This window comes from Bufo gargarizans, chromosome 6 (assembly GCF_014858855.1).
Source record: "Bufo gargarizans isolate SCDJY-AF-19 chromosome 6, ASM1485885v1, whole genome shotgun sequence".
NCBI lineage: Eukaryota > Metazoa > Chordata > Amphibia > Anura > Bufonidae > Bufo > Bufo gargarizans.
The window spans coordinates 292,391,218-292,405,661 of record NC_058085.1 but is presented as its reverse complement, the minus strand read 5'-3'; the positions used below and the strand labels follow the sequence as shown (position 1 = coordinate 292,405,661).

Sequence of the window (14,444 nt, the reverse complement as noted above, 5' to 3'; positions counted from 1 at the left end):
TCATCTCGCTTGGTATCACAGCTCGGCCCCATTCACTTCAATGTTGCCTGAGCAGCACCTAGGCCATGTGACCAATGAACTTAAAGGGACACTGACAGGCCCAATAAGCATATTTAGCTATAAATATGACTGCACAGGTCTTCTAATGTGTAATAAAAACATATAAGTATACCCCCTGTCCACCTTATAAATTCAGTAAACTGATGTTTTATAACCTGATAGAATCGTCTTCTTTCTGCCCAAGGGGCGGCGTTTCAGTTCACTTGCGCCCAGCCAGCCTTGCCCCAACCGCCGTTTTGAAGCGCCGCCCAGCTCATCAATATTCACTTCGCTGGGCGGCTTCTGCTGTCCCCGACCTTCCGAGATGTGGATACTATGCTGCCCCATTGATTTCTATAGCGCAATAGAAAGCTATGGGCATCGGACTCCATTTGAGCTTCAGCGCATGCGCCCGGCACCCTCACTGGCGCCTGCGTCCCCTCTGCTTCTTTGAGGCCGCTTCACCCTCTGCGTTCTGGGCCTGCGCCGGGCACTCTTCTGAGCAGCGCTTAAGAGCGCTGCTCTCAAACACATCAGAAGCCGCCCAGCGAAGTGAATATTGATGAGCTGGGCGGTGCTTTAAAACGGCGGTTGGGGCGAGGCTGGCTGTGCGCAAGTGAACTGAAACGCCGCCCCTTGGGCAGAAAGAAGACGATTCTATCAGGTTATAAAACATCAGTTTACTTATATGTTTTTATTACACATTAGAAGACCTGTGCAGTCATATATATAGCTAAATATGCTTATTGGGCCTGTCAGTGTCCCTTTAATGTCACATGGTCTAGGGAAAGCAGCGAGAAGCTGATTGTCGGGGGTTCCCGGGTGTCGGACCCTCACAATCAGATACTGATGACCTAAGTCTGGGAAAACCCCTTTAACTTGCCCATAGAGGGATCGGCTGTAGTATAATCGGGTTGGTCATGTCAGTATAGAATAAATACGGGATTTTATTGGACGATATCTTCACATCTATCCCATATATTATTTTTTTTTATTCCGACCAGCTGTCATTAATACTTGTATTATTAAAAAAGGGCAGTGAAACTGTCCTCGGAATATGTTATTTGCGCTTTGTTGCTGGCTATTTGCATATAGAACTGTTATAATTATATGTAAGCCCCTGGTAATTTATAAAAGTGACACTCTAGGAGCGAATTCCCTGCGCATTTCTTTAAGAACACGCTGTCAAGGTTTTTTAAGGTTAGGCTGCAGTGGAAGAATGCTACATTAATTGCTGCGTGCAGCCGGGAAACTGAAAGCAGGGCATTTTACTGGCAGACATGGCCAAGCAAGACTAGCCATAAATCTCACAGTGCGGAACGGAACATAATAAATTAGATTCAGCTGAAGCCCGCTTCCAGATTATATAAAAAAAATGAGAAAAAAAAGTTTCTTTGTTCCATTTAGTTTCTAAAATCCGTGACTCTTTTTGTCTGCAGGCAATGTTTTTGTCTAGGATGTTTGCTTGTTTCATGTGTGGGGTGTAATGTGGGGAAACGTGATGTAGGCAGGGAATAAAAAAGAAAAAGTTTATGATTTCAGATTACAACCATTTCCTTCCTTCCTGGTCTGGCAAGTTTGTTAGTGACTCAGTATGTGTGTGGTTGCGTTCCTGTTTTCTCCTGGTTTTCAGGCAGCAGTAGATCAAGGGGACAATAGGGGTAAAAAAACAAATAGTATATTTTACATATTTAAAGGGGTTCTTTCAGTTTTTGTTAAAGACCTGAGATCTTTCCTTCCTGACATGTCTATGTTAGTCAGAATAGATGGATGGCATACGGATGTCATCCGTTTTTTTTTTTTTTTTTTCAGATCTGCAATTTGCGGATCGCAAAACACAATACGGTTGTGTGCATGTAGCCTTAGGGCTCGTTCACACAAATGTGTGCTGCCCGTTTCCGTATTGCGGACCGCATTTGCGGATCCGCAATACATGGGCACCGTTCCGTGGCCATTCCGCATCACCGATGCGGAACCATTCACTTCAATGGGTCTGCAAATCCGGAGATGTGGAACGGAAGCACTGAATGGAACACTACGGAGTTCCGTTCCGTGCCTCCACACCGCAAAAAGATAGAACACGCTCTATCTTTTTGCAGAACAGAGGGATCGCGGACCCATTCAAGTCAATGGGTCCACGATTCCTATGCGGCTGCCCCACGGACGGTGCCCGTGCATTGCGGACCGCAATTTGTGGTCCACAGCACGGGCTTCACACGTTCGTGTGAACGAGCCGTTACCTGCATGTTCTGTGCTTTGAAATGCAAATATTCCAAGTTCCGGCTGAATCTGAATATGTTAGAAAGTACAGCCGACATCTCATCCTATATTCCCTCCACTTGGTAACCCCTGTTCTCCCTCCTCTGCAGGCTGGTGTTTGGTATGCTGTACCCAGCGTACAATTCCTACAAGGCTGTGAAGACGAAGAATGTGAAAGAATATGTAAGTAGCACATTATGAAATGCAGACTTTCAATGGCTTTTTACGCTCCAGGTACATTCCATGTCTGTGCTCTGCAGGGATCTTTACACAGTTCATGTTGTTAATGTGCCTCCATGCAGATGTTTTCACTTTAAGGGGAAGCAATAGTCTGCAGTTGTATTATTTTCCACAACCTGTTCTCGGTCCCCTTTGCTGGCTTGTTGGTTTAGTTATTGTGTCTGTGTTTTTCAGACACAATGGCCTGGATCTATGCAAGAAGGGAGAAACGAGTATTTGTGCTGTTCATTGGGAATAGGGAAACCTGAACATTATTATACACTTATAAATCCTGGTCAGCAGCACAGAAATCTACAATTACACCCCGATTTTTTTTTTTGTACCTTAGGAAGGCCGTTGACGATAAGCAGTAGGAATAGATCTACGCGGTAACATGAATAAAGCAGCTGTCAGACAGTTTTTGCTTGCAGTTTTCTGTCTGTATGCCCGATCTGTGCACAAAGTAATGATACCATCTAACCCTAGTTTTAGGGTACTTTCATACGGCTGTCATTGAGTGTGGAACCACTGTGTCAACCAACAGATTTGACTTTGGTGTACTCCTAAGGCCTCTTGCACACAAACTTTTTTCCCGTTTACGTTCCTTTTTTTTGTGTTCCGTATACAGAACCATTCATTTCAATGGGTCTGCAAAAAAGATGGAATGTACTCCGTATGTATTCCGTTTCCGTATTTCCGTTCCGTTCAAAGATGGAACACGATCTATTTCTGCCTGCAAATCCCGTTCCGTGGCTCCATTCATGTCAATGGGGTTGTAAAAAAAAGGTATGTCTTCTGTATCCGTTCCGTTTTTTTGCAGAACCAAATATTGAAAATTTTATGCTCAGCCCAATTTTTCTTTGTAAGTACTGTATACTGTATATGCCTTGCTTCCGGTTTCCGTTTGCGATCCGCAAAAAACGGAAACCAAACGGAATGGCAAAACGTAACGGAAGCGCAACAAAAACGGAAGCACTACTGAAACAAAAAACTGAAAAACTGATCCATTTAAAACAGACCACAAAACACTGAAAAAGCCATACGGTCGTGTTCAAGAGGCCTAAGGGTGTTATCCTGGCAGTCCCCTGGTTTTCAACCTTTAATACATATACAGGGACAGGGCTCCAGACTAAAAAAAATATCAAGGAGCCATTGGCTGCTAACCTGAAAAATTTAGGAGCCAAATGAAATTTTTTGTCGCCAAATTTAAAATGCATATAATTATGGTATAATAAAAAAAAAAACATGTGTCTTATCTTGTGTAGTTGCCCATTTGTCTCTCCTTTTTGATTTGTTCTTTTTACCCCATCAGTCTTGAGACTCTTGAGGGGTTGTACACTAATTTCTATGAACTCTCAGACTAGCCAGATTCGCATTGCTGATCATTCTTCCTTGATCCCTAGGTGCTGGGCCTTAGCTCATTCGCTTCCAGGCCTCCGCTGCTCGTCTTGGGTTTCTCCATGAAAACTTTTATCTTGATGCTGCTGCAGCCAATCACTGGCCACAGTGGAGATCTGCTCCCCTTGCATCACATGACCATTTAGCATAATGCAAGGGAAGCAGTGGTCAGTTATTGGCTGTAACGGCGTCAAACAGGAAGTTTTCATGGAGGGACTCAAGACAAGCAACGGAAGCAGGGCGCAAACGAGCTGGGACCCAGCACTGGGGATCAGTGGAGATCTATTAGGGTGAATAGGACTTTCTATTAGAGTGAATAGGACTTTACACTCTCCCTGCTGCCCTGTGCATAGTACACACAGCAGCAGGGAGATTTCCATGGCAGCCAGGGCTTCAGTAGCGTCCTGGCTGCCATGGTAACCGATCGGAGCCCCGCGATTACACTGCTGGGGCTCCGATCAGAAGCTAACACTGCACCATGTGGCAAATGATTATAATACTGGGCGGGAGGGTTGGGGACGCACTGCGCCACCAATGATTATACTTTATAATACTGGGGTCTATGACATGGTGCTGTGATCCCTGGCAATTAACCCCTCAGGTGCCGCATAATTGCCATTGATCGCAGCACCATGTCAGAGGGCAGGTGCCAGGTATGTGATACCGCTGCTGGCACCCGCTGCCTACACTTAAATTAATGTGTTAATTATATTCATTGGTGGCGCAGTGGCCACAGTCCCTCCCCTCCTTCTCCCCTGTGCTGCTGAGGAGAACACGGCACATGCTGAGAGCAGCGCTTGCCATGTTCTCAAGCAAATACTAGGCTGTGCAGCCTAGTATCGTTAAATAGTAAGACCCGGTATCGTATCAATCCGGGTCTAAAAGTACCTCTTCAGCTGCAGCTCTGTGGTCCACTTGCAAATGGCGACAAGACTAAAAAGTCTTGTTACGGCCTGCAAATGTAAAGGCGCGTTGGCGATCGTTTTGGTCACCATCTGGAGCGCTGAGGGATCTGGACTTCGCTGCAGAGGAGCCACTATTCCATTACCTCCTGGTGCACTCTCTTTATGATTGACTGCTTACCCACAAGCGTCAAGAGACCAATGCAAGTCACTGAGGGATTAGGCACAACCATAGTCAGGGACAGGCCAAGGTCAGGGCAGGCAGAGTACATGCAATTTGATAAACAGTCTGAGGTCAGAGCAGGCAGCGAAGGGTTAATAAGGAGATAAGGCACAGGTCATCTCAGGCAGCGGAGCGTAAATATCCAGGAAACAGGCAAAACTCAGTACACAGGGAGATAAACAAATACAGCATACCTTTGCAGGAACTAGCAAACTAGGAACCTATTGCTAAGGTACCTTCCCACAAGTTAGCCAGTGAATTAATGTGTGTGAATGCTAGCCCTGTACGAGCGGGGAGGATTGTGCGTGTGCCTTACAGAGAGAGGAAAGAGGACTCACTGGCAAGCAGCAGGCTGCAGCCTGCTGAGATGGACAGCCAGAAGGCTCTGGCGGCCGGGCCCCCATGAGGGAAGAAAGGTAGGCCTGCAAGTCTGGGTGAAGGGAGAAGGAGATCAGAGGTGAAAAAAATGGAAAACGAGGCAGCGGGGTATGAGCTGCCGACAGGGGCGTACATAGAAATCACTGGGCCCCATAGCAAGAATATGAATTGGGCCCCCTAACCCCACCCACTACCCATGCCTAGCCCATCCCACCTCCTGTCCTGGCTCCTCCCCCACCACACCCCCATTTGCCAATAAAGAAATGTATACATACGTTAGTACGTATTCGTACTGACCCAGAGAATGAAGGGCACAGGTCAGTTTTGCGGTAAAGGGAATGCCGTAGGAACAAAACCCTGTGGTATCTGAATCTATGGCACTCCTGTGGATATTCCATAAAAGTTTTATCTGCAGTCCTATGTAACACTACAAATAACACAGTGATAACTATCTAAGTACTGATAATGTAGTAGATGTCACCTGCAGTCCTATGTAACAGCACAAATAACACAGTGATAACTCTCTGAATACAGATAACACAGTGATGGCTCTCTGATTACCTAAAATGTAGTAGTATTACCTGCAGTCCTATGTAACACTACAGATAATACTAGTGTAGATAATGTGGCAGTGTTACCTGCAGTCCTTTGTAAAACCACAGATAACACTAGTGTAGATCATGTGCTAGTGTTACTTACCTCCTTAGTGTGCCTCCCTGTGTCTCTCCCACGGGACTCCATATTGGTGGCGCTGCCTCCTCTTCCATCTTCTTCTTCTTCTTCTTCTTGCCCCGCACAGAACGTCCTGATGCAGCTGTGTCAAGACATAGCAACACTGTGGGCATGGTGATGGTGACACACAGGGATAGAAACACACATACAGACAGACACACACACACTGGGACAGACACACACACATAAAATAAATATGATCACATCACACATCGCTGCTCCTGCCTGTCTGCTTTGGTGAAGCCGGGCATAGATGGTCTATGTTAGGATTTAGCAGAGTGGGCACAGGACAGTGGATACAGGGCACGATATGTATGTGAGCACAGCTGAACAAGTGCAGGGCAGGAGCACGCATACATATCGCTCCTCCTGTCTGTGTCATAACCCTCCCCCGGGCATTTTGGGGGGCATTAGGGGTTGGATAACCCCTTCAACTCCTTGCTGCTGATGCTAAGTGTGGACATAGCCACCAATCATATCCCCCTTCCCTCCTAAAGGTGACTTATGTGCTGGTGGGGGGAGGGGGGGGGGGGTATGATTGGTGGCTATGTGCACACCCAGCATCAGCTTCAAGAACTTAAATAAAACCCCTATATTGCCCCCCATAATGCCCGGGGGTGAGGAGTAGGAGGAAAGCACACTGGAGCACATTGTCCTCCTGAATCCTCTTATGATCCAAGCACATTGTCCTCCTGACTAAGTCATCTCTACAAGCCTACAGGGCCCCCCTCCCCCTCTTACTGTGGCAGTGTGTTTATGTGCACTGTTCACTGTCCGGACGGAGCGATCCTTCAGTCTAACAGTACTGTACTTCAGCGGTGCCTGCGCCTGCTGATCTTTGCTCTGCTAAACGGCCAGTGTAAAATGCAGGGAACAAGCGAGCCAGCAGCCAGGATCATGGAGCGGTCGGGGGAGGGGGGAACAGGACGGCCGGCCCCGAGGGAAAACAACTTTGTGAATAAACTGTGCAGCGTAGACAAAGGGGGCGGAGCCTTCCATGCGTTCCGGGCCCCCCTGTGCCGCGGGCCCCATAGCAACGGCGTGGTCTGCCTATATTGGCGGTACGCCACTGGCTGCCGATATAATAATTGCTGTCCTATCCTTGGAGAAATTTTCTACACAACTTTATGGTATGGAAAATGGTCTTAAACTATATCACACAGTCGGCGGAACCAATCCCCAAAGTTACCGTATGTAGAGACCTGCGCCTCTAACTAACTTAGGCGCATCTGCCACCAGCGCAGAAGTGTTTAGATTGGCGTATAAATTGCCGGTCTTAATAAATGATCCCCTATGTGTTTAGCATTTGGCTCTAGTGGCAGTACTGCCTTAGGAGGACTTATGTAAGATGAATACATAACTACAATGGTCTGCTCATTTCGTCAAAAAGTATATTGATTAGATAGATTAATGAATGGATAGATTAGATTGATTAGATATATTGATTAGATTAAATAGATTGATTAGATTGGATGGATAGGTAGATACATAGATGATTAAATGGATGGATAATCAGATGAATGGATGATTAGATAGATCGATGGATAGATAGAGAGGCTAGTTTCACACTAGCATTGTGAAATCGTGCCGCAGTTCTCAGACAGCCGATTCTCTGCATATTTTCAAGTTGCCGCTGGATCTTTGTTGGTCCCCATTATAGTCAATGGCACCGGACGGCAACGCTGTGGCTTCCGGCAATGCCGAATCCAGACAGACCCGGCAGGCTGTTCCGTGCCGGAACAGCCTGCCGGATCTCACAATGCTAGTGTGAAACTAGCTTTAAGGCTCTATTAGACTGGCAGATAGACTGCCAGATCATCGCTAACGAGCGTTCATAGTAACATAGTATATAAGGCCAAAAAAAGACATCTGTCCATCCAGTTCAGCCTGTTATCCTGCAAGTTGACCCAGAGAAAGGAAAAAAAAAAAAAACACCCTGTGAGGTAGAAGCCAATTCTCCCCGCTTAAAGGGGGAAAAAAATTCCTTCCCGACTCCAATCAGGCAATCGGAATAACTCCCTGGATCAACAACCCCTCTCTAGTAGCTATAGCCTGTAATATTATTACACTCCAGAAATATATCCAGGCCCCTCTTGAATTCCTTTATGGTACTCACCATCCCCACCTCCTCAGGCAGAGAGTTCCATGGTCTCACTGCTCTTACCGTAAAGAATCATTTTCTATCTTTGTGTAGAAAACTTTCCTCCAGACACAGAGGATGTCCCCTTGTCACAGTCCTGGGGATAAATAGATTATGGGAGAGATCTCTGTATTGACCCCTGATATATTTATACATAGTAATTAGATCTCCCCTCAGTCGTCTTTTTTCTAAAGTGAATATCCCTAATTTTGATAATCTTTCAGGGTATTGTAGTCCACCCATTCTAGTTATTACTTTAGTTGCCCTCCTCTGAACCCTCTCCAGCTCTGCTGTGTCTGCCTTGTTCACAGGACCCCAGAATTGTACACAATACGCCATGTGTGGTTTGACTAGTGAGTTATAAAGTGGTAGGACTATGTTCTCATCACTTGCATCTATGCCCCTTTGTCACGCCCTGCCCTGTGGGTGTTCTGAGAGATCTGTCAGAGTTGCTGCACATGACTCGATCTGACTGTTTGTTTTGTTGTGGGTTTGAACAGAATCATGCCTCCTCCCAGGTGTTGTTCTTTAGGTAATTGGTGAGGGTTATAGTTCTACCTTGTGTGAGCTCTGGAATTGGTGGATTGTATGCTCCAACACATCTCTAGATAAGTCCTTTTTCCCTTCTGTGTCTGTTTTTATTAGGCCTCTAGGGTGACGCTAGCCCCTTCGGTTGTTGAAGGTGCTGGGTGCCTCTTTCCCTCTTCCCTACAGCTGAGGGTTTGGTTCAGTGTGTTATAGCCTTAGGTACGTTGGCTTGTGCATATCTACCATTGAGATATGCACATGGGCATAGCAGCTTAGGGAAAGTGTTTTAGGGATTGCTGGGAGGTGACCCCTTTGTTCCCTAGCATTTGGGGCCTAGTCAGTTGTTTTGTTTGCTTTGCCATGTTCTTTTTCCTTCCCTTATCCCTCCTACCCTGACACCCTTTTGATGCAACCCATAATCTTATTGGCTTTGGCAGCAGCTGCCTGACACTGTTTTTTACAGCTTAGTTTGCTGTTCACTAAGTTTCCTAGGTCCTTTTCCATGTCAGTGTTACACAGTGTTTTACCATTTAGTATGTATGGATGACTTGCATTATTCCTTCCTATGTGCATAACCTTACATTTGTCAGTGTTAAACCTCATCTGCCACTTCTCTGCCCAAGCCTCCAATCTATCCAGATCCCTCTGTAGCAGTATACTGTCCTCTTCCGTGTCAATTACTTTACACCTTTTAGTGTAAAATGCAAAAATTGATATTTTACTGTGCAAGCCTTTTACAAGATTATTAATAAATATATTGAAGAGAATAGGGCCCAATACTGACCCCTGAGATACTCCCCTAGTGACCATGACCCAATCTGAGTGTGTACCATTAATAACCACCCTCTGTTTTCTATCACTGAGCCAGTTACTTACCCAAATACAGACATTTCCTTCCAGTCCAAGCATTCTCATTTTATATACTAACCTTTTATGTGGTACAGTGTCAAATGCTTTGGAGAAGTCCAGATATACGCTGTCAAGTCTAGAACTTACCTCCTCATAAAAACTGATGTTGGCACCAGATTTGCTATGCGCCAGTCCTGTGGAACACTCCCTGTCAGTATAGAGTCCTTAAATATCAGAAATAAGGGTCTGGCTATGACATTACTTAATTATCTTAGGATATGGTGGTGTATGCCATCTGGCCCTAGCGATTTGTCTATGACACTGCTGTACTGGGTCAGACAGGGCACTTTTAATGGGGAATTAACTTTTACATTCTGCATTTCATCTGACAGTTTATTTTCTTGAGTGAATACAGTGGAGAAAAAATATTTAATAGCTTTGCTTTCTCCTCATCGCTCTCTGCAACTCTCCCCTCATTACTCTGTAAAGGGCCGACACCTTCAGATTTTATACTTTTTGCCATTTATATAATTGAAGAACATTTTAGGGTTAGTTTTGCTCTCTTTGGCAAGTAATCTCTGTATTTTTTCCTTATAGTTTTTCTTTGCTTCCTCGCTACCCTCCTGTTTAGTGATTTTAAATGCTTTCTTTTTGTCATTTATTGCTTTCTTTACAGTCCTAATTATCCACTTGGTTTCTTCTTGTTCCTTAACCTTTTATTTCCATAAGGTATGTACTTCTCATAATTAGATTTTAGGATACTTTTAAAAATATCCCACTTTGTGGCTGTATTTTTAATTTTGAGGATTTTGTCCCAGTTAGTTAGGCCTATGGCCTCTCTTAGTTGGCTAAATTTAGCTTTTTTGAAGTTTGGTATTTTTGTTCCTCCCTGTAGAAACGCTCTTTTGAATGATAATTGGAAGGTTATTACTTTATGGTCACTATTTCGCAGGTGTCCCCCAACCTGCACATCTGTTGTTCTGTCAGGCCTATCGGTTAATACTAAGTCCAGTATGGCAGTCCCTCTTGTCGGGTCCTGAACCAGTTGGGAAAGATAATTGTCTTTGGTTATTGCCAAGAACCTGTTTCCTTTATGAGATATACAAGTTTCCGTTTCCCAGTCTATATCTGGGTAGTTGAAGTCCCCCATAATACCCATAATAACGACCTCATTATGATCTGCCGCCTCGTCTATCTCGTTTAGTAGTAGATTTTCTGTGGACTCTGGTATATTAGGTGGTTTATAATAAACTCCTATTAGTAATTTATTAGTGTTTTTGCCTTCATGTATTTCTACCCACAGTGACTCCACATGTTCATGTCCCTCACTTATATCTTCTCGGACTGTGGGCTTTAGACAGGACTTTACATAAAGGCAGACCCCTCCCCCTCTCCTTTTTTGGCGATCCTTTCTAAACAGGCTGTAACCCTGTACATTAACTGCCCAGTCATAGCTATCATCCAGCCATGTCTCAGTTATTCCCGCTATGTCATAGTCCTCCTCACACATCGCTAATTCCAGTTCACCAGTTTTATTAGTTAGGCTTCTGGCATTAGTATACATACATTTGAGAGGTTTATGTATATGTTTTACCCTACACTTTTACTTCTGAACTGTTCTAGTCCCTCCTTCCATTCCTCCCCCAGTCCCACTACCTTGCCACCGATCTTCCCATCCTATAACGTAATTACCCTCCACCCCCCTGTCCCTAGTTTAAACACTCCTCCAACCTTCTAGCCATCTTCTCCCCCAACACAGCTACCCCTTCCCCATTCAGGTGCAGCCCATCCCTATGATAGAGCCTGTAGCCAAGAGAGAAATCGGCCCAGTTCTCCAGGAACCCAAACCCCTCCTTCCTACACCAGTTCTTGAGTCACTTGTTAACCTCCCCAATCCCCCACTGCCTTTCTTGTGTGGCTCGTGGTACAGGTAGTATTTTGGAAAACACTACCTTTGAGGTCCTTACCCTAAGCTTTTGACCTAAATCCCATAAATCATTTTTAAGGACACTCCACCTACCTCTAACTTTGTCATTGTTTCCGACATGGACCATGACTGCTGGATCTTCTCCAGCCCCTCCCAGTAATCTGTCAACCCGATCCGCGATGTGCCGATCTCGAGCGCCAGAAAGAACACACCGTTCGACAATCCCGGTCCTTGTGACAGATCACCCTATTTGTACCCCTAATAATTGAGTCTCCCACTACCAGCACCTGTCTGACCTGCCCTGCTCTCCTGGTCTTCTGCTTACTGGAGCTAATATTTCCCTGACTGGCAGAGGAAGTGTCCATCTGCAGCAGTGCTCTCCCTGAACAGACATCCCCCTCATTTGCCAAACTTGTAGTAACACTCGTTATCGATGATCTGCCTGTGTAATACTGCCTCTGATTTCCTAGTGAACGGGCAATACAGATTTTTTAATCTAGTTTAGAAATAATTTTGCCAGCGACAGATCGTGCTGTGTAATCATGATCTGCTGCCGTTAAACACCTAGTAAGTATAGGGACGAGCAATGGCATTAGCGATCACTCCTCTCCATACTGAGGAGGAGATCGCTGCATGTAATAGCAGCAGTCTCCTCTACTAATGAGCAGGCAATTGCCAGGAAGGAAGCGTTCAATTGCCTGCAAAAAAAAATACAACAGATGGATGGATAGATAACATAGAATATTAAAGCTCTGATGGGAATCAGAATCTGTTGTGTCCCCAATGTCTGGTTGTAGACAAAATACCATGCTTTCAATGTTTCCACCATCTTATATGGGTGATCTTAAAGGAAAACTGATGAAAAGGCGAAGTAAGCTGCATGCATCATGTTATAGAGCAGGAGGAGCTGAGCAGATTGATATATACATTTGTGGTGAACGATTCAGTAAAATCTTTATTTTATGCATTAAAATTCCTGCTCTTCCTGAGCTTTGAAGTCAAGGAGACGGTCCTATCAGTGATTGACAGCCTGCCCTCTATGACTGTATACAGAGAGAGCTGTCAATCACTGATAGGACCGCCTCCTGGACTTCAAAGCTCAGAATTAGCAGGAATTTAAATCAATGAAATAAAAGTTTTACAGAATCTTTTCCCACAAAACTATATATCAAACTGCTCAGTTAATCCTTCTCTAGAACAGGCTGCCTGCCGCTCAGACACCATGTCCAACGTGACAGGTTTCCTTTAAGCTCTGATATGTTACAGTAGTGTTTGAATAACCTGTATGTTTTAAATGTGTTCATACACTCTTTCAGACGGCTGGATATTTTAGGACACAAAGAGTTAATGCTTGCACAGTTTAACATGTAGTCTTCCCAACGTATGATTATTCTAAATAAATGAGCATACGGAATTCCCAAGGATAAGGAAGCCAGATGGTCTTGCTCTCGCATGTGAATCTTGTGGCAGCAATAACATGCATACAAGAAGAAACATTCTTGCCAATAATAATTGAGCAAAACTCCCTTTCAGGCCTCAAAGTCATAATTTTAGATCAGAATTGCTTCCCATATCCCGTGTCTCTGTGTTTTTTTGGCAAAACATTTGTTGGGTCTGAAGGAAAACTGCTGTAGGATTCACAAGACTTGACAAACATGAGGTTGGCGAGTTTTGTTGTTTATCGCAATTGTAGAAGGAAATGTTTGTGGCTTTTGTACTGTTTATTATGTTGTACCAGTTCACTCTGTGTTATGTCTTATTTTTGTGTTTAGACAGTGGAATTGCCTTGTATATACTTAGAATTTTTTTTGGGTGCTCTAATAGTAACAAATTAGCTGTTCTTTTACCCTTCCCTTTGTGTGCATCCAGTTTTATTTCTTAGGAGGGATGCTTGGTTAGTTTACAGAACCAGATCTTAAAAAGATTGAGGAGGGCAGCAAATCCTATGGTGCCCATACACCTTCAGTAGCTGTATGGTGAATGTTTGTTTGGTCAACCGCTGAACCTCGCAACTTCCCGTTTTTTTGCACCACATGGCTAAGCGCTGTGTGTTTCCATGGGGAGAGAGAAGAAAGCTGCCTTTAGACACCTCGGGTGGAGAACAAAAGAGGTGTTGTCAGTGGGAGCTTAAGGTGGCCCTGGAAAAAAAAATCTGAAAGTGGCCTCATGCTGTAGACGGGTCCAAATTGACACAATATAAGTAGGCAGGGCCAACATAAGTAGACAGGGGCAGCGATACTATAGTACAGCACAAAGTACTGCCTCAGCAGAACCAAATACACAGTGCAGCAAATACTGCCACGGCATTAAATTCTTATCACCGTTTTCAGGAAAGCGAGGACACTTTCTTCAGCCAGCCAGGTGCTCCTTTCATTAATTAATGCTGAGATCATCAAATCGCTATGTACCCATCTGTCGGCCATGAGGAGACACCAGGTAGCCCCATGGGTATCGGCCCAACAGGAAATTTTCCTGTAGGTTTTATAGCCAATCCACCCTGGGTTTTAAAATTTAAAGTGCTTAATTCTTTCTCCTGGCAAATGAAAGTCAGGAGCTCCCCATAGGCATTAGATTGTCAGCCAACCCTGCCGAAATGGGGGGGTTTGATTACATTCCATCGCCCATACAGAATAGATATCCGGCATATACACACAGCACATCCTCAACCCCAAACTTGATATGCCCATCTGGTCCCACCGGGGGTTTGGTGGACTTTTACCTATTGTGTTTGGCCATAGCATTCCTGTATTTTATTCAGTTGAATAATTTAGAAAGTTGCAATTCTCATTTTATCTACCAAGATCACATTCATGCTGGGCATATTTTTTTTTGCAAGTTTTAGATGTCAGT

General features: G+C 44.6%; 1 protein-coding gene across 1 annotated transcript in view; it reads left to right on the top strand.

Moving 5' to 3' along the window:
• Positions 1–14,444, top strand: part of REEP3 (receptor accessory protein 3) — a 151,442-nt gene that overhangs the window by 62,679 nt on the left and 74,319 nt on the right. The window contains exon 2 of the mRNA XM_044297378.1: positions 2,409–2,481. Coding sequence (XP_044153313.1) covers positions 2,409–2,481 — 73 coding nt within the window. The remainder of the gene's footprint in view (positions 1–2,408; positions 2,482–14,444) is intronic.